Source organism: Dermacentor silvarum, chromosome 1 (genome assembly GCF_013339745.2).
Source record: "Dermacentor silvarum isolate Dsil-2018 chromosome 1, BIME_Dsil_1.4, whole genome shotgun sequence".
Lineage (NCBI taxonomy): Eukaryota > Metazoa > Arthropoda > Arachnida > Ixodida > Ixodidae > Dermacentor > Dermacentor silvarum.
The window spans coordinates 242,973,341-242,994,303 of record NC_051154.1 but is presented as its reverse complement, the minus strand read 5'-3'; the positions used below and the strand labels follow the sequence as shown (position 1 = coordinate 242,994,303).

General features: G+C 46.0%; 2 protein-coding genes across 4 annotated transcripts in view; one reads left to right on the top strand and one right to left on the bottom strand.

The window, feature by feature from the left end:
- Positions 1-20,043, bottom strand: part of LOC119437018 (CCR4-NOT transcription complex subunit 7) — a 41,072-nt gene extending 21,029 nt beyond the window's left edge. For 2 of the 3 annotated variants that reach the window (XM_037704075.2, XM_037704076.2), the window contains exons 1-2: positions 6,618-6,687; positions 1,606-1,689 (exon numbers count right to left, since the gene is read on the bottom strand). The gene's annotated coding sequence lies outside the window, so the exon portion shown is untranslated. Of the gene's footprint in view, positions 1-1,605; positions 1,690-6,617; positions 6,688-19,403 lie in introns of those variants that run through there. The other variant, XM_049660183.1, reaches the window with a different exon arrangement.
- The window catches only part of LOC119437017 (uncharacterized), a 62,904-nt gene continuing 60,275 nt past the window's right edge, over positions 18,335-20,963 (top strand). Inside the window, exon 1 of the mRNA XM_049660218.1 lies at positions 18,335-18,576. Coding sequence (XP_049516175.1) covers positions 18,532-18,576 — 45 coding nt within the window. The 5' untranslated portion in view covers positions 18,335-18,531. The remainder of the gene's footprint in view (positions 18,577-20,963) is intronic.

The window sequence follows — 20,963 nt, the reverse complement described above, 5'->3', positions numbered from 1 at the left end:
AACAAGGATGCCTTGGGCTGGAGCCAACGTTTCAGCGAGGGGACTCATTTTCGTCCGGGCAAAACTGCTTTCCTTGGCAGCATTTTCATCTAACTTCTTACTCTCCAACACCACCCTTCCGCACACCACCAAAATGGAGGGAGGTAGAGACAATTAAGCAACCAATAAACCTTCGCATGCCTGTGTCACTTCCTATTGGAACTAATTCAATTGGCAGTGAAAACAGTTATTGGGACCCATTAAAAGGATGATATTGCAAATAATCTCCAAATGGTACGATCCTAACTTTCTTGGCAAGCAGTTTACATTTGACACCATATGTGGTCACAAAGCAAACGGAAATGCTAGAACCGCCCCCAGCACTCAAAGGGTTAATAAAGAAGCACAAAGATTTTTGGGCACTGGTATATAGAGCAAGTGCAAGGCAGATGCAACATCACCGTGTAATTACCATTGCAGACGGTCCTAAAGAAAAAAAAAAAAAATGCATCACCCTCATTAAACATCTACAGCCCACTTGCCATGCTACTAAAGCTAACAATGAGATGACTAATGGTTCTCTTATCTCACAGCCAGTGTAAGATAAGTTCTGGACAATAGTTTGAACAGTGGAGGTGCAACATGAAACCTGCTACAAAGCTCGAAGCCACACGAAGTAGGCTGTATGTTTCTGATGGGATGCACCTGTGCTCATTCTTGGAGACGCTGTATAACTTTAACCCTTTAAGGACAGCAAAAATGAAAATAAAGCTTGCAAAAAAGACGATTTTTGGGGGGGCACAAATGATTGACGATCATATAAAGCAAGATTATGTGATAAATGTTTGATTGTCAAATACCAATGCATAAAAAACAAGAAACGAACTTAGAGACATACGTTCATCCCTTGTATTTTACGCGCTGATATTTAGTGATCACAAATAGCCAACTGGACTGAATTTCAGCTTTAGAGAAATCTTTGGCAGAAAGGTGAATTTTACTAGGAAATAACGAAGATGGGCTTCACTGCACACACACTTAAGTCAGTCTCCACTCTTAACTTCACTCTAACACGATGGGCTTCACTGCACACACACTTAAGTCAGTCTCCACTCTTAACTTCACTCTAACAGCTCCCTTGCACAATCTGATGTCATTTACAATAAGCAGCACAAAATAAAGCACGTCATCAAGAATAAGCACGGAGCAACACAGGAGCTCAAATTGTCTTCAGGCCTACACAAAAAACAAGAAAAAAAAAAAAAAAGCACGGGATGACCTGGTTTTGTTCATCTTTTTTTGAAAGTTTTGCGATTGATGAGCTGAGCTTGTCTTCCATCCGTAAAGAGTTAACTGAAGTACACGTGAATGCAACTGCACCAACCTCTACTGCCTCTGTAAACAACAACGATATGCACACCTATGCCAGCTTTTTATGCACATCTTGTGCAGCTGCACACATGGGTTATTCATGAGCTATATGGTTTCATATTCTGTTAAACACCCCCCCATTATGTAAAATACCAACAATAACTACAGATGAGCAATTAGCAATGTCTCTTTACACTTAGAAGTTAGGAAACTCTAACAATTCTATAGAATAGCAGGAAGAAAAATGTGTTTCACCACATATTTTCAACAGTGGCCTCCAAAGACAGTGCACGCTTTCTCCAATGCAACGGTTACTCAGGCACAACGGACACAGCTTTCCTGCAGCATGCAAAACACATGCCATGCAATTAAAACTCTGAAAATATAATGATGCACAGATTATGCAACCAATCAGTGCCAACACCAGCTACACCAAGGGTTGCATACTCTTCTAAAGGCTCACCAGGGAGCTAAAACATTCTTTACCACGGCCTAACATATGTACAGGCAATGCTTGATGCTCTCACTGGATAAATGCCAGAAGAAACTAACGTACCTTCCTGTGTGTAATAGAGCAATTTAGAAGCCGGCAATGGAAATTTATCTCTTCATTTGAGACCACAATACTTAACAGAAATGAAAAATGCTAGACAACAAAATGACCAGGAGCTGTATTCTGCAACACTTCGATTTTCGAAGAGTTCGCTTTGCAAGCAGGGATTAGTCGCAGCCTGGGTGACGCCATCGCCTCGACGCACGCACATGTCAATCATGTGGAAACCGAATTGTCTACGAAGCGAAGTGGCGCGACGTGCTTCGGTGTGATTCAAAGGCTCCGTGTGCAGAGCCTGTGCGTGCCGTGTGCCTGGGCAGGATCGACGTTGCTAGCAAAATGACAGCGATGTTGATCCCTGTGGCGCCTACGTTAGTGCTTTTAGCAAGCATCCGTGAGAGAATGACGACCTCGACATCGAAAAGATGTGTTTGAGATAACAGGAGGAATTCAGGAGGCAATTAATTTTCATTTACCAAGAAGCGTTCCTAATTTGTAATATTTTCTCTTGGTTTGTGGCGTTCACGTGATTCCAGAAAAAAAAAAAAAAAAACTGCGTGCCGATTGGTCTCTGTCCTACCTCTCGTTCTCATTACATCAGCGAACCGCCCAAAATGTGGTGCCACCGATAAAGTGAATTCTCCGGAAACGGAATCATAGAATACAGCTCCAGGTTCATATTCATAGTGAAAACAAAACTACCACGATTCTGGAAGGCATTATACGATACAGTTAAAGCTCAATCTAAGGAAACCATATTTTATGAAGTTCCTGATCGAACGAAGAAATTTCCATTCCACAGCAGGTAGCCATAGGGTTCAATGTTGTCCTCAACCCGAATTAACGAACTAAGTTGGCCACCAAACCCGATTTAACGAAGTTTTCCCTGAAATAAATTAGTAAAAAAAGCGGCGATTTCTTTCTCATTTTGACACATACGGGTTTTTCTTCGAGTGTGTGCACTAAGGCTATCGCGTTAAAACATCTAGGCGCCTTAGTCACGGCCCTAGCTTTATTTTAAAGAGGCTGTGCACAGCACCCCATGCACGAAACAACGGTCTCAGCAGTCGGTAGCGCTCTTGCATACTAAATGATGCTAGGGGCGGCGGTGGTATGCAAAGAGCGCAAAGCCACGGTGCTTCAAAGGTTCAAAGAAGCTTTTAGCGGAGTATGCCTCGAACATCAAAGTGTGGATGACGCGCGCTATCTTTTCACAGTAGCTGAGAGAATTCAACAACAATATGCACCGCCAGAAAAGGTAGGTGTGCCTTCTGCTGGACAACTGCGTGGCGCAACACGTCTGGGAGGAGCAGTTGAACAGTGTAGAGCTACGCTACTTTACCCCCAATGCGACGTCTGTCATCCAGCCCCTGGACCAGGGGATTATTAACAGTGTAAAGTGCGCCTAGACAAGCTGCTGGTCAACGCAGAGCTGAAGTGGGAGACGAAGATTTACGTTTTTATGGCAATTGAGATGGCGGCAGCATCGTGGACATTTCGGTTTTACGCACAAGCAATTGGGGCTGCCCTCGAGACTTTTCACATGCGCAGGCGTGCGATAGTGGCAAATACAATGCCGCGGTAGCTTTTGAGTGTCGCTACGTTACAATTTTAAATTTTGAAGGGCCAAAAATGCCTTTCTCGATTTTACGAACTTCCCGACCTAAAACAACTATTAGAGCGGTGTCTTCACTTCGTTAAATCGAGTTTCAACTGTATTAAAGTTGACATAAATGTAACATACAAGGAAGAGTACCACTGTGCCATTTGCGTTCAATGTCTATAACTTCCTCAATGCAAACTGCTGCATGATCACGTGACGACACTCAGTTCAAGGCCTCACGATCGCCAGTTGTAAGAGCACACAAAATTTGGGCTTGAAGTTGGCCCTCTTGTTTACATCACAGAAAGAGGAGGTGGTGGCCATGTGGTAACAAATCCCAGGAATTGAGGTTCCAATCAACACTCGAACACTGTGGCAAATGGAGTGCCGATATGTGTCAACTGGAGCATCAATGCATTTCATTTCGCCAGATTTTGGGGACGTGCTTCTCGAAAATGATGCTAAGCACAGCATATTTGCTAAATGAGTATTACTTCATTACAGCTCAACTTTGATTCTGCAATTGGGACATACGTCCTTTATAAATTAAAATAAATTACTGATAATCTGTTAATTACCTAACATCACTTTGCAATGTCCTGTGCCTCTTCAAGTAATCCACCCGATGCGAGAGTTGTGATAACCACAGATCTTTAACAAGTCTCCTTCTGTTAAATGAGCACTGGCACCAGATCTGTTTTTTTGCTCCGTTAGCTGCAAACTAATCACAGTATGAAGCCTCAATTCCTGAAATGTGTAGCAAGTCAAATTTTAATATCTTTTAATGTGACAAATTAAAAAAGCATGGCAAATATTATGGCATAGGGTTTGTTTACAATGGCTCCCTCCATATGTAATGAAAAATTGGAGGTTTGGAGGGGAGGTCACATGGTTCACTGAGGCGTAGATCAGTGCAGTAGACGAAGCCACATCATGACAGTCTTGCTGCAAGCTTTAAACGACGGGATAAATAGGAGTAGAAAAGGTGAGAAGGATGAAGGGTGCTGTGCATTCTGACAGAAGCGACAGCAGGAGACCAAGCTTACTACCTCATGTTGAATGCAAGAAGCGCAGAGTGAAAGAGCGAAGGAATAGTTTATCCGGAATGCATACAGTTTTCAGCGACACGGTCAATGTGTGATTTGTGACCATTAGACCAAACTGATTGGTGCATGCATCAGTAAATTGCGATACCATGTGGCCCCTACCTCCAATTTTTGTGACACGTTAAGGTGTCCCTGTAAACAGGCCTATGCCAAGAAGGTGCGGTCCATTTGGCGTGCGTTTTGATGTCGCAGTAAACAAGGATATATTAGGCTGTTTTCTGTGCATTCAAGGAAAATATATGGGGACAAAAGCAGGCAATGCGCCAATAAGTGATGCTTCTTTGGGATCATTACAGTTGCATGAAGTTATTCCTTCAATCAAAAACAAAAAAGAAACAATCTAATTGTAAATGATATATTAGGGCTTCCCATATTGGCACATTACTTTTGACCATATTTACGAATATAACAGGCCCAATGACTAACTTGGTCTACATAGGGAGAGATGTCGCAAAGGGGAGAAGGTAAGACCTCGGAGAACAATACTGCTTCGTCTGTTTGCCATCAAGATTACACAAATAAATGCCCTCGTCCGAGTGCAATAATGTCAAAACAACAGGAGCTGCATGTGTAGATAACCTGTCAATAGCACTCACTGAAAGGGCATGCCTATTTTTGCAGAATGCAGCAAACGTTACACATTTTTTCACGAGAACCAGTTGAAGGTCAGCACTATCTTCACATCTTGATATGAAAAGTTTTTTTGGTTAACATTACGAAGCCCCACCACCTAGCCTAGTTTTGAATCATGCCATCTCAGCAGGGGAAAACTAGAAAGATCAATGGGGTTATTGCCGTATGAGTCTACCTAGTAAACTGCCCCTTACAGCCGCCGCTGATTTGCTGGAGCTGTACCAACGAAGAGAATGGCTCGGGGTGCCAGTCTCCTCTTTGCTGGTACAGCTCCAGCCAATCAGCAGCAGTTGAAATGGACAGTCCACTAGGTGGACTCGTGCAGAATACATTCCACAAGATTGTTACTGCATGAACAAGTAAATAAAATGTTGCAAGAACCATTGTACCCTAAAGCCCGTTTCACATGGTGCGATTGTCTGCGAATTCGCACATGCGAATTCGCAGCTGCGTTTTTTCTATGTTCGGCGTGCTGAACTTCTCTGCGAAAAACGCAGATGCGGTGGTAGCCACTGTAGCGGTGGAAACAGACGACCAATAGAAGGCGGCTCGCTCATACGTCATCGCCAGTCAGAATGCTTAACGAGCATGTGAAAAACGCAGCTGCCATAGATCCATGTGAAACGGGATTGCGAATTTTGCATCTGCAGAAATCGCAGCTGCGAAAAACACACATCGCACCATGTGAAACAGGCTTAACGAGTATGCGAAAAACGCAGCTGCCATAGATCCATGTGAAACGGGATTGCGAATTTCGCATCTGCGAAAAACGCACTGCAAAATCACACCATGTGAAACGGGCTTAAAGCTATCATTAGGAATAGGTATGCACATAGGAAGTTGCAGTCATTTTCAGGCAGGCAGAGTAGTAGTCAAGCCCTTAGGCATAAATAAAACGCGCGGTTTATTATATCCAGTTAGCGACACAAAAGCGCGATCGAACGCGATAATACACCAACGCGAACAGCAATTAAATTAAAAAGGCTGCGACCGAGGTAGAGACGAGGAGAGTTCCAATTCTCGAAGAACGGTCATTCAATTTCGGAAAACCGAAGAAATCGCGTCACTTATTCTACCTGAACTAGACCCTTTTCAATTCGATGTTCACCTTTTTTCACTCCACGATAATTATTCGCGTACAAGTTTCCATGGACCGGGTGTCTCTCGAACGCCGCTGATAGCCCTAACTGCCGATGCTACCTGAGGTGACTCGGCTTTTTTGCGCAGCACACAGCCCATGGACAAATTTTTTCGAGATAACTTAACCCAAAAGCGTACTGCGAGCACTTGAAAGGGAAGGGGGGGGGGGGGGGGGGCGCACAAGACGCAAGCTATAAGGGCGCTCCTCAGTGAAAAGGAACGAGGAACTCACAGGCCTCTGGAGACTCAGGAACCCCACCATTCCATGTCGGCTTCCACGATCTAATGCGCGAGGCAGCGCGTAACCCAGTGCACGCACAGGCGCGTGCACCGGTGGCGCGTCTTTTTTGTCAAAGACGTTCGTTTCAAACTGATGATGAGCACGCCAGACCAACGAGGAGTTTCGCTTTTGAAGGGTGGCCACGGCGACCAAGAACAATCGGGACAGGCACTTTGCCTGTCACACACCACTCTTCCATCGGTGATGATCAAAGCATAGCACACATGCCGGCGCCCCGCCGTGCCGCGCTGTCATGCCACCATGCCACCTCAAGTTTAGTTTTGCCGGAGATGCTTGCGCATTTCTTGCGGCGACTGCGATGATGAGCAATGACTGTGGCGTCGTAAATATTGAACGGGATGGCCAGCTAATTCAACGATGAGTTTCCACCCCTGAACAAAACGCTTCGAACCTTTTCTCTTTTTCTAGAGTACAGCAAGCGACGGCGACAACGTTAGGGGGCATGGTCACTTCAATGCATTTCTTCAAGTATGCGGCATCCAACATTCAAAGGATTTGCCTGCAAACGTCGGCGACGGCGTAAGCATGCCTCGCGGGCGCCACTTCGCAAAAAGCATTGCTCTTCGACTGCTCCTCTACAGTGTTATGAAATAAACAACGCTTAATAAATACCCAGCTTTAGTGGATTTCTCGCTGACCTGAGGCGATATCCACCGCTCCACAGACCCATGAAGAACCTCAGATCGACTCTCGTCGTTCCGGTGAGCTCATCGCTACATTTCAAAGCAACGCGCGCAGCTGGAGATCACTGTTGCCGGCATGCGTACTCTGAGGAAGAGCTTTCACCGAGATAACATCGGCGCCTGTAAAATGGGGCTATTTCATCTTTGTTTTTTAACACTTCTTGGCATTTTGATGCATTAGCGCTGTCAATTTCCCTCAGCAAAGGTTTTCCGGCTGCGTTCCCCATCCGTTCTCCCTACGAGACGGATCATCTCATTCCGCCTGACACTAGGGGAAAAATGGATACACGCGACTCCCTAACAAGTCGAGAAAAAAGCCTTCTCGCTCCTCCTGACCCCCTAGACCACCTCCCACTTCTTTAAAACAGGGAATGCTGCTGGTTCGCAACACACGCGGGGCTTCGAAGCTCACTTTCCGTCCCTGAGACACAAAGTGTGGCCACAAGTACTCACAAAGAAAAGAAAATAGAAAGAAAGAAAGAAGTGCCACAACAAAGTTTTCTTCCTCCCCACCTCATCGCAATGACGGAGAAGCGTGGAAAACTCAGACTACAGGCGCGAGAAAGCCGCCACTATTTGCGGAGATTAGAGAGGCTGGAACTTTTTTTCTAGCCTTTCGTCCAAGGACAGGAGAAACCTTCGGGGGAATTAATTTCCGCAAAAGCGATCCGATACTTCTAAATAAAACAGGCAGTGAAAATAATTTTTTTTTCAGTCGTTGTCGAGGCTATGAACGAAGGCAAAATTTCGCGTACAACGTAAAACCGACAAGACAAAAGTGAAAGGAAGCATGTAAGCACGGTGAAAGGAAAACGCGAAAGTGCTGCGACAAACGCTACAATGGTACTGCCGATCATTGCAGAAGGTCACGTACAGATAAAAATTATTAACTTAGAAGGATTTTAATTATTGATGAATGGGTGAATAACTTTATAGACAACGCATACAAAAATTTGATTATTATTACGTATACAAAACCAGGCAACACTGCGCGGTATGCAAACACCAAAATTAGGCAACACTGAAACATTTGTTGCTGTTTGTACACAGTACATACAAACTGTACATTAAAACATTTTGCGTAAATTAAGACTTCGTTTACACAACACTACGTTACACAATTGTATTACTTTTGTATGTGCAAAAATCTGGCAACCCATATGCATACATAAAAGTCTGGCCACCTGATCGAAATTTCCTTGTTAGCACAAGCAGTGGTAGCAGTGGTTCTACTCCGGGTGCGATGCATAGTGGCGCACGGGTGGTAGCGCCACCAGCAAATCCAATGTAGCCTTTCGCTGGTTCAAGGAGAACATGGAAAGCTTCGGCTTTTATTTATGATGTGAATGGCGCGCAAATCAGATTTGCAGGGGCTAGCCACCACAGTCGACATCGCTCATTACGCAGTGACGCTACAAATCCCGTAGCTCGACTCGTTTCTCTCGAAAAACGTCGCGGGTACGTTGTACTCATTTGTCGTGGAAATTCGCGCCTACTTGAACTTCACTGTACTTAGCTGCACACCGAAGTTATGAAACGTGGCTACATGTGAATTGTGCGTCATTGTTTAAATAAACGAAAGCGTCTGCAGGAGCCTAGTTACACTCGCTGCCTCGCAGCGTTTTGTCCACGAAGAAATCAAATGCGTGCATTTTAGGATTGCTGTGAATGACCGCGATACCGTATTCGAATCTGTCGTTCTGTCACATACGTACACAAAAATAAACTGCGGCGAAGAGGTTTATATCTGCGCACAACATTGACAAAAATGACGAAAATTTCATTTGGTTTTAACTCCGCGATTCTTCATTTTCTTCTATTGATTACCGAGTATCGGGATGGACACAACGACGCGCGTAATCTCCACAGACACGCGTTATGTTACCATCGCTGTTATTAACATGCTGGCAAATTCGGTTAGCACCGCGAAGTTTAATATTTTAGCAGGAGGCTGTGGTTCCAGATATGAAAGAGACGGTAGTGCCTCCACGCGGGAGGTACCGCCGCTGCCATCGCAATGTATGGCGCCGGTTGAGGAGCCGGCGCACTAAGGCATACAAACGTGGCTTTGGCAAGTGCGCGTGCAGAAGTAATAATTGACGGACAACTTGCATCCAAAAAACAGTACTTGTTGAAGCGTTGACAAAAATACTGAACGATCTGATTAAAACAAATGCAATAGAAACAAACAAATTTACTTTAATACATAAAAGTCTGGCCACCCCTACTAACTTGCTAAAATCTGGCCACAAGTGTATGATGGCTGTTTGACTTGCAAGTTTGGAAAATAACGTGCATATGACGCACCTTAGTTTGACGACTTTTTGTGTTGACAAACTTTTAAAATTATGAGAAAGGAGTACTAATGTGAGCTAACAGTAAAGCTCTATTTGTTCACAAAATGATGGACACAATGCAGCCGTGCCACAAAAGTCTAGCAACATAACAATATTGTACTAGAGTATTGCTGCTATTAACTTACTAACGTAATTAATTTTATTACTACACAAAACTAAGGCGCTCGTTTTAATAATACGAACCAGAAGCGCTGATTTAAAATTTTGTTGCGCCGAAAGACCTTTTTGTTCCTAGATGTCGCGTCGCAACATTCTATTTCACCATGGCCCCATAAAAACAAATATTCAAACTTTTCCTTGTTTATTACGGACGGGGCTAGAAAAAAAATGTACAAATTATGTCGCCTACGCAGTGGAAAAAATTTAAAAAACTGGAATTTTTCATCAGGGGGCATATTTGTCATCATCAGCGGTTGAGTTTAGGCAGCAGACCAAACCGCAGACAAGACCGGTCGTCCAAGTCCACCATCCTAATCCCCGGGTATCCCGCTCACACATGTTCCACAGAATGCAAGACAGACAAAAATGTGAGTGATGACGCGCTCCAACACTACCTGTCTCCAGTGGTTAGATCGTGGCTAAATCATTCCACGGGTTTGTACTGCAGTTGTGCTTCCATACAAGATGATCGACTAGACAGCATCACTGAACAGCCATAATGGAAAACAGCGCGCAAGTTTCGCACCAAGATTGTTTATGGCACATGCTGCGACTGCGAAAGTGGAAACCAGCCACCGAATATGCATGTCCATTTTACCAAGAATCCTGAGAGAAGTGCATGTCGGAGTTACCCGTCGGCACGGCACCCGCCGGTACGTCTTTGGGCACGGCCACTCGATTGGGACAATCGTACATTCATGAAATGACCCAGCTCAATTCTAGAAATGACACCGGCCTCTCGGTATTCGGGCAGCATTCGGTTTTCTGAAACGTTGACGAGTGTCTATCATGCGCAATAGCGAGCAAGTCAGAAGACCACTTTCTTTCTTGGCAGCCCACAGGCATGCAGGCTGAAATTAAGTTATATAGACGTTGCACAACTGTGACCTTTCTGCTGATGTCGTGGTATCGGGACTTTGGCTCCAGACTGTACATCTTGACGTACACTTTGGACGAGGTTGATATGTAACACTTAATCTGTATTTAAACAGCGGTTTATGCAAACGTGTAGGCCAGAAGCTCTCATTGCTATTTGCTGTTATATAGTTCTCGTGCTGAAGAAACCGCAAGCGCAAGAAGGAATAACATCGGCTGTGTACTCGAGTTTGGCGCACCGTGTACGTTGCCAGAAATTGCATGATGCCAAATCGTTAAATGTGGTTCTGGCGCAGCAAAGTTAAGTGCAAAGAAGAAGGGACAGTATATGAGCGCCAACTTGCAACTGAATTTATTACATAGAAACACCCATATTTATTATTTATATAATAAATTCAGTTGCAAGTTGGCGCTCCTTCTAACCCTTCTTCACAGTTCGTTTTCCTGCGCGAGAACCACATTTCAAGCATGAACCAACTAGCCCAATATCGCATTCTGATGCCAAATCTTATCACGTGATTTAGGAGGATTGTGTGTTTGTTTTTCCCCTCAACAAGCGGTGCTTCTTGGTCGTTTCTTACCAGCAACGCAAGATAAAAAAAAAAAAAAAGATTTTGGCGTATATGAGAAGCCCATTTCTAGTAGAAAAACACATTCACAGTGGTGTGCACAGTACGCGCTCGTTTTTGGTCGGAGAGTTCGTTTGCAATGCTGAGACATTACAGGGCGATAGAAACAGAAAGGAGGAATCTTCGCGTGTGCGCAGGTGGAAGCAATATGCTTTAGACAGTCGAAAAACAACAGGGCACCCCAAGTTAGATGACGCTATCGACCGCGCGGTCACGGAGGGGCTTTATGCAAACTAGGAAGGAAGAGAGCACCAAAAAAGCCAAGAGAAGTCTGGGTATTAATGTATAAAAAAAGAAAGAAATAATACTACGCTGGGTTCTTCTGCGCTCACTGCTAAGCCGCCTGAGTATCAGCACCAGGGTAAATGTCGTTGCCTATGATGCGGCACCAACAGCACATAAAATTACATAATTTAATTACAACTGCTGGCCTAATCTTCTTCATTTGGAAATTTTTTCCTTTGAAAAGCGAAAAAGTACAGCTCGTTTCGTCGTGTGCGTGCTACTTGATGAGATGCATGTGATCAAGTCTGGAGCGGCGCGATTATCCGTATATCTGCAAGAAAGTAAGCGAGGCTGATCCCGAACAATGCAACAGAACGTTGCAACCCAAGGGCGACAGAATGGAAGTAATTGCTGCTGCGACCCATCAACAATCGCCAACTACGTCGCTGAGACAGAAGTGCGAAAGACATAACGCAGATACAGTGTGCCGCATATCACACTAGGCAGAGACTCAGCGCAGGAGATTTGGCCAAATAAATCGCGGAGCCACGCCGACTGGCTTGCACCATGTTGCGTGACTTGGATCTCCATATGCGAATGCTTCACGGGTGAGGCTAGAGACGTGCTTTATTTCGTCATATAAAATGCGCCACAAGCTTCGGCAAATCAAGGGTGTCCGGCCGCGAAATAGATGCGACGCAGGTAATATACTGCGACACATTTTTTTCTCGCTATGCATGGAAAACATTCAACATTACTAAAGACCCTGCAGCGCCGAAACGTACTCGCCGGCCTGTGATCCAACTTGGCATGATAAAAGCAACCCGCCCCAATCGATGTGCCCTCGCACCCACAACCAGCGTGAAAAACCGGGATAAACAAGACGACGACGGGACGAGGGCGGACGAGGCTCGTCCAGCCATGTCCCGTCGTCGTCGTCTTCCGTGTGTACGTTATGTTTGTCTCTGCTTTGTCACAATCAAGCATGTACCAACTGATCCAGCTTTCGACTCTGTTGTATCGCCATTGGCGTGGGCACTTTACGTCATCGGTTGTTTCCGGCACCTGCCGTCTCGTATCAGCGTCGAGTATCCTTGCAGTTGTCTCTTGGCCAAACCAGCTTTTGCCGCTTTGAATTCAGCGCGCGAACTCGGCATTTTCCGCGCATTGCAGCACGTGCGTAACGCCTTCCTCTTGTCTGATCAGTGATGACAAGCGGAGACATCGCAAACGCCAAAAGCGTGACCTCCGAAATGACGTGGCGTGCCACCGTCTCAGAGAACTGTTGTACATGACATGTACATTGTAATCAAGTTGAAGAGCACTTGATAAAAACAGAATGCTTATACATCGCCTTCCTGACCTGTTAAAAGCCCAAACCCCATGAGAGCGATTTCGAGCGCGACGGCGACGAGCGACGGCTTCGACCGACGAAACGGGCCGTCGCGCGAACAGGATCGCTCGTTCTTGTCGCTCGATCGCTCAGTTCTGGAAATCTAGAATTCGTCGCTCGGGGTCACCCGGAAGAGTTGTGAGCTACTATCCAATAACGTGAAGCCGGAACTGGATGTAGTACGTCGGTCAAGTACTGTCGATTATAGCACGGAACGAGCAAACGACCAAATTTTGATACGTGCAAGGATAAGAACCTACTGCGAGACCTTCAGAAATATTTCATGTTGCTCTTTACAGCAAAACACGTCAACCCAAATTAATATAGCACGCGCGTCACGACAGTTTCAGCACGTATTTGCCGCCCTCATACGGACATCACCGGGAAGATGTCGCGCAGAGTCGTCGCTCGAGCGCGGTTCGACTTGTAGGCCACAAAGCGTACGCGAGAGCCATCTTCATCGCGATAGCTTGTCGCCGTCGCGTGTCAGCTTGTCGCCGTCGCGCGCAAGATCGCTTGTACTGTATACGTCACGGCGCGACGTAGTCACACCCACATGTATTGTTCCCCTCGTTTTGACGCCACATGAGCATGTCACACTAGAATCACTGTATATTCTAAAGCAGTGACTATAACTAGAGTGTACTAGGATGTACTGGGTGTTGCAAAATTAAGTTTTATGGAATTTTTAAATATCGCCTGCGGCAGGTAGCATAATTCTTATCGTTTAGCTGCAGGTTATTCGAGAGGCGGGCATCAGTAGCACGAGAAATCGAAACCCAAATTCAACAATTAGCAAAAATTAACTAATCAACTTCCTAGTTAATTAATTTACGACACATATTGCAATTAACGAATTGTAGCCGGTGAGACTGCAAAAGGCATCCACTTGAAATGATTTTCCAGGACGAAACCAGTTGCGAGATATTTCCCAAAGTGTGGGACGAAATACATGGGCGTTCCAGTTACTTTGGTGCTTCAACGTATAAAACAGCATTTTGGTAAAAAAAAAAAAAAAAAGTAAGTGGAACAACAGTGCATTTTCACGGCGAGTTTGGTGGCGCATATCTCCAAACTGGTGTCATTCTGGAAATTCATTCCAAGTGGACACGCCTGACAAGCTCACCGGCTACAATTCGTAAATTGCAATATGTGTCGTAAACTAATTAACTAAGAAGTTCATCAGTCAAGTTTTTTGTTAATTAGTTGAATATGTGTTTCGATTTCTCATGCTACTAATGTCCGCCTCATCGAATAACCCCAGCTCAATGATAAGAATTATGCTACCTGCCACAGGCGATTTCTAAAAACTCTGTAAAGCTTAAAAATGAGCACCCAATGAGCGGCGCTGCAAGCATGACGCCGCTTGGTCGGTTTTGCCACGAGCTTTGCCATCTGCTTCACTTCGAGTTGCCAGGTTCCGATGGCTGATAAAAAAACCTGACTCACATTTTTCTTTTTTTCCCGTGTTACCTTCGGATAACAACAGCAGCATGTCAGTAGTACGACGAGGGAAGCGTGTTTAGATAGGGTCACGTTATTTCGGCACATTTAAACCGTAGAGGCCATACTTAGAAACATCTACACGCTGGATTTGGAATTGTGATACACATTTAAGTAATCCGATGATTGCGGAATACGTTGTCTACCCGCAGTCAGTTTGTAGACGACTCCCAGAAAATAATTGGATGAAATTGCATCGAAGGTTTCGGGGAGAAACCCATATGCGAAACGTCCTTAATCGAGTTGCCAATATCTCCGATTGCGCGCAGATTTTGCACGCTGCCATCTCTTGTTCACTCCGCTGCTTACTCGTACCGCGAGAGGAAACTTCAAGGCGCCGCCTTGCGTATATTTCGTTGTATAAATTAAAAAGTCGCCGTTGTCATAGCCTTTGATGACGTGAAAAGTCATTAATATTGATTACTACACAAACGCAGTAGTGAAAAGTGCAAAAAGTTGCAGACAGCTTGTTAGTTTCAACCTATATTATTTCAAATAAACGTGTTTTTAATAAAAATAATGGTTCAAAACACAAATGCCAACCCCACCCGAGAGCGATGCAAATGCTATGGGCACGCGTTGTGAACAAAAGATTTTCATGGCCCCAAATGACGGAAAATGCGGCGATACGCATGCCTCTCGACTGTCATTGCATATGGCCACTCATTACCATAATTCGCGCGGCTCGTCGCACCACAAATTATGGCGGAAAATCTCTGCAATGGCGGCCCAGCGCAACGTCACGCAACGTCAAATTGACGTTTACGAAACGGCCTTCCTGTGACGCATTGCACGCGCTTCTGCACTCTACCATCCACTTTCTCTTTAAAGCGCTAAAGATGCAATATAGGTACCAAGGACCACTAAAAAGTATTAGTCGATAAAATTTGCAGCTCCACTTCACGTTTCGTCATTCTGATGAAAACGCAAAATTGCATTTTGCAAAACTTCCGTTTCCCGGCACAAATTTCAAAACACGTGACCTCTGGACAGCCAATGAGACAGCCAAGATGGCGGATAATGGCGGCCGTGCAGCCGCCACGCGTGTCGAGAATAGAGCCTCAAGTGCGAAAAGCGCGAAAATGCATTAGCATCGGAAAGGCATCGCTACAAAATAGCGGCCCTGGATCGGTATTTTGTAGCGATGCCTTTAAAGTAATAATGCCTTTTCGCGCTTATCGCGCTTTGTGAGTGGCCAGAGCGACGGTCCGCTCGCGTTATCAACGTTGATATCGTGAGCGGACCGTCGCTCTGACCACTGACAAAGCGCGATAAGCGCGAAAAGTCATTATTACTTTAAAGGCATCGCTACAAAATAGCGGCCCAGGCTTATCGCGCTTTGTCAGTGGTCAGAGCGACGGTCCGCTCACGATATCAACGTTGATAACGCGAGCGGACCGTAGCTCTGGCCACTGACAAAGCGCGAAAAGGCATTATGACATTAAAGGCATCGCTACAAAATCGCGGCCCTGCTGTGTTACTTGTCTGTCGGGAAGAAAAACGACACAGCGCAGCGGCTTGCTGCTCCGTGTATGCGGACTTTCCACAGTCCTCGTGGCTAGCTGGTCTAGTCCAGGGCTTGCATCCAGGACATCTGTTTTGTTTTCTGTCTTGCCTTCGTCAAGCTACACTTAACTGTTTTGTTTTTCGAGTCAATACAATCTTTTATTTTGATACGATGGGCGCGCAGGCGTTCTTGCGCAGCTGTACGCTTTACCTTGCGGATACAGCCAATATAAGCAAAAGACGGGGGAAAAAAATTTAAGTACAATGCGACGCTTTTCGGGTGGATGAAACCACCTGTGTGTTGGTAGCAACCTCCTTAAAAAGCCTCCAGTATTTTTTTTTTGGTTCTTAATTGGTCGTGATCAAATAAATATTGAATTATTAGCTTTATGCCCACTGTAGTGCAAAGTTTGTAAAGCACATTTAGAAACATCACTTTCAGTTGTCTGCGACGCGTTACCGTTTGCGTTGCTCCTTAAATGGCTTCAAAATAAGGCACGTACCAGGAGATAGCACAGTGGCGCTGTATATGCTATGCAGTAACTCTAATAGTAACTCTAACTTACTACATGGTGGCATATATACAGCAACTCTAGGCGACATTAGGGTGCCTTGATGAGCGCACTCTTTTTTAGGCGCCACGGAGTCAAGGAAGAACTGAATGCCTGGCACTCTCTTGAGCCATGTATACTATTCAGCAACGTTCTCCTACAAAAGAGGTGCATAAAGTATAGCTTCTTGGATGTTTTCGGCCCGGCTAGCTGGCTTCGTGCATGTAGCGAAGCAGTGCCATAGATGGACATCAGTTTTATCGCGAAGACAATTACACGAAGCCCGCTGTGACCAGCAGAGATTGTGCGGTCTGATATTATATATCAGAAACGTGAACCCCATTGGATGACCGCTGTAATCGTCTAACCATACAAACTTCGCTAAATCGTCACAACCAGCGCGCGCAAAGTCGTCTTGTAAATTACCGTCATATTTTTTCGAAGTTCGAAGAAATATGCTTTCGAAAAATGTGGCAAGTGACAGGATATATCTTCATGCACCTCTCCTCGAGGTTCTGCTGAAAAGACTCGTAAGAATTATGGTATATACTGTGGACCGCATTAATTAGGTAAGATAAAATGCATTACTAGTGCGCCAGTTTTTCAAAAATCAGCTAAAAAATTTGATTCAGTCTACCATGGTCACAGAATACAAGTCCGTCTGTCACTATAGTTAAAATTAGATTAAGCATGTTGCTGACTACACAAGCACTATACGGCGCCATGGCCTCTCTTTAGGAACGCGCAAATGAAAGGGTCAAAATCAACGTTCATTGTGGTAAACGGCGCAACAGACGACAGCAATGGATTACACAGGACAGCGCTCGTCCTACGCAATTATTTTTCTCTTCGAGCAGCAGCTTTACCAGCATATGAATTGAATATAACTTTCCGCCCGATTCTCAGTTTTTTCCGTTAAACGAACGGCTCAAAAAAGGCAAGGGGGCTTGGAGTCGTGACGCCACAGTAATGGGCTGACACTACTCATGGCACACAATTCAAATGGTGGAGCTCTGGTAACTGAGTTTCGTACTTCGAAACATTAGACCACTAGCACGACGTCGCGGTAGCGATCGAGCTTCTAGAGCTACGTTTACATGAACCCGATGAAGTCGGGTCGAGTCGGCTTGTCGTGCCGAAATTGCGTAGACTTTACTGGTTTACTGTGAAAGTAGTGATCGGTGTTACGGCGTGGTGGCGACATCCTCGTGACGGAAAAGTACCAGCAGCTCGCGTCACTGCATTAAAGCGAACAATATAACATGCAACCAACTAACGATTGAAACCTCCGAAAGCGACTCACGCTCCTCAGACGCGTTTAATCGACATTCATCGGCACAGAAGCCGCCCAAATCAGTCTGTTTTCCGCAGGAAAAAAAAAAATCGCCAGATAAGACGAACAATGACTAAAGCGTCTACGTCCCATCGGGTCCGCCCAAATGCAGAGCGCGTGGTGCTATGATGAGACGGAGTCAACTTTCGCCAGACATACAGTGTTATTTGATAAGCGAAGCCTGCATTTCTGACGTATCAATGACTGTATGCCGGCTAGCTGCACCGGTGTACTTGTTATTCGAAAGACGACAAAACCTAACTGAGATACGTTCTAAAAAATTCACGCAAGAACAAACAAAAGAGGGGCAAGATAGCGGTGGAAACAGTTCCAACTTCGCGAAACAACACGATCGCGGGTTCAGTATGTTCGCTCTAGAGTGCGTGCGTTAAATCGAGAACAGAAGTAGACTTTATACCGAAACTCACCTTATACCCAAGCATCGTGTCCATTTTTGTGTAGGAAACAACCGCCGCAAGGTCGGTTTGCCATTCGAGGCTCGTGGTGGAGCACTGTAGGGGTAGCGGTGCGGCACTGGGAACTTGGGAGTCCCGCGTATTGAGAACACGACCAAAACGTCGGCTCCTCGGCTCCAATGTTGGCGGAGACGGGCACTGGTCCCCCTTCGTCATGGGAGTGATTGCCCACGCAAATACTCTGGCGGTCAGCGCAATGGTAAGCGTGCACTTCCATTTGCTTTCCGATGGCTATGCTTGGTTCTCGCACGGTCAAGGTGAATGTGCCTCAGAATTACACCCTGTACCCATCGCCATACCTTGCAGCTTCTCGCCAAGGGCAACAAGTGAACGTGGAAACAACCACACTCACGTTGGGCACCGTGTCAACAACACTGACTTGAAGTATACCTTCGATAAAACACAAGCGCTGTACCATCTCCATAGGAGTACTGGCAGTGGCTCTCGGCGAAGCCCACCTGTGGTTAACGTATCGCGTTCCGATTTATATACCGCACCGCAAACTGCCATGAGCCGCAGGTGCACGTTTCTCCGAGTTGCGCACCAGGGTTCACAAATCACAATGCCGCGACGGAGCAGAGCGTTGTATTGGTTTAGTTGCGCGTATTATAGGTTTTTATCGCAGCCTCGAGCACGTAAATTAAGTTTACAAAAGATAAAGGCGATGCAATGCTTTATTCCGGAGGCTACATGAATTACGGGGGAAATACAACGAAACTGTAAACACGGTTGATATTGCCAGCCCTTCAAGGCGCCTGCTCGTTCCGCGCGATAAATTTTGACGCCACAGGAAGCTATCATATTTTCTGCTAGGCTACGGCACCTTGCTGATTACGTAAGTTCTAACCAGTCCTAACGATATTTATCACTGTATTAAGTTGCGGCAGTTACTTTTCGCACAGATTACACAGCCTTGAACCACTGAATAATTGATTCGGTCATTTTCGCGTAACGGATATACCGCGTAATGGGTCAGATGGCGCATTAATGCACATCTGCAACTTGTCATAAACGTGCCACACTTACCCCGCTGGAACGGAGTGACAGGAGCCGGTTCGAAGGCAGGAGCACAGCGGTCCACAGATGAGGAAGCTCCAGACTTGAGCCGCAATCACCAAGAACGTCACCACAGAACAATGCACGACGACAGACACACTGTCACAACACTGGAACGGCCACACTGCACCGAGTCTGCGGTTCCACGTGAGGTGATGCACGAACTCACTGCAAAAGGCGGCGCGATACGTTCCCCGTACGGTCACAGTCGGACACACATCGAAGCTCGTCGTCATGCCGAGTGCCGAAAACATGCGGCCAATCGCAGGAAGCACGGTTGCGACACAACAAATGCGATATCCATGCGGCATGGTGCACTTGAAAACGAGAGACCCGGAGACAGCAAACCGGCTGCCCCACACGCACGGTTACAAATAATACAAAATGGCGAGTTTGAAAACATTCCGATAATTCCCCGTCGATAGTTCCCCGTAGGGAATGACCAGCTAGTTGATTCGTACATTGTATCGTTGCAAACTGCCGCGATGCAGCATGCCTGCCTACATTGGTCGGCATGCGTTTGTTCACGCTGTGATTGAGCCGTAAAGCGTGATAAGGATAGACGGACGCTGCGGACACTGCCCCAGAACGCGACGCTGTCCGGGCGGCCAGCGCTAACAGCTAGGGACACCGGGCAACTTGCATAGGTAAAGCGCGGCGCCAACAGGGGCAACAAGGCGTGGGTCTGGAAAGCGTCGCTATCGGACGTCTTGTTCCCCCTAGCTGCTGCTCCCCTTTCCTGTGCGCCCAGCACCAAGCCTCCCTAGCTGTCGGCGCGTGCCATGAATCGTGCAGCGTCGCGCGTTTTTATGCCACGATTAATTAAAAAAAAACACAAATTCTGAGGTTTTACGTGCCAAAACAACAAGCTGATTACGATGCACACCGTAGTGAGATGCTTGGGATTGATTTCGACCGCCTGGGGTTCTTTAATGTGCACCGAATGCACGGCACGAGTGTGTGTGTGTGTGTGTGTGTTTGTGTGTGTGTGTGTGTGTGTGTGTGTGTGTGTTTTTCCCCCGTTCCGCCCTCATCGGATTGCGCACACCGCGGCCAGAGTCGAACCAGGCGACTTCAAGCTCAACAACGCAACGCCATAGCCCCTAGGCTACCGCGGCAACTCAAGGTGCGGTCGACTTCGACATAAAATCCCTATAAAAGAAAAGTACCGCCATCCTTTTATCAACGCCGCTTCTCTCTCTCCTGTATCTCCGATTGGACGATGATAGCGCGCGCTTTCACTGCTTTATATTTTGTTTTTTTTTCCGCCTCAGAGCCATGTTGAAAGCCACTCTGCGCAGCCGCACTCGCCGTCGGAGGTGGTGGCGCGCGCCCGGCCAGAAAGCTTCAACATGGACTTTCTAGGGGCGCAACCATCGACTTGCTTTCGCAAGCACAAAGCAAAAAAAAAAAAAAAAAATCTTTAGAAGAGGAGACGGCGGAGCAAAGAGTAGATAGCCGTACTTTTACTATATAGGGGCTTTACTTCGACAACGCTCGACCACGAAAAGTGGCTTCTTGTGACTTTCG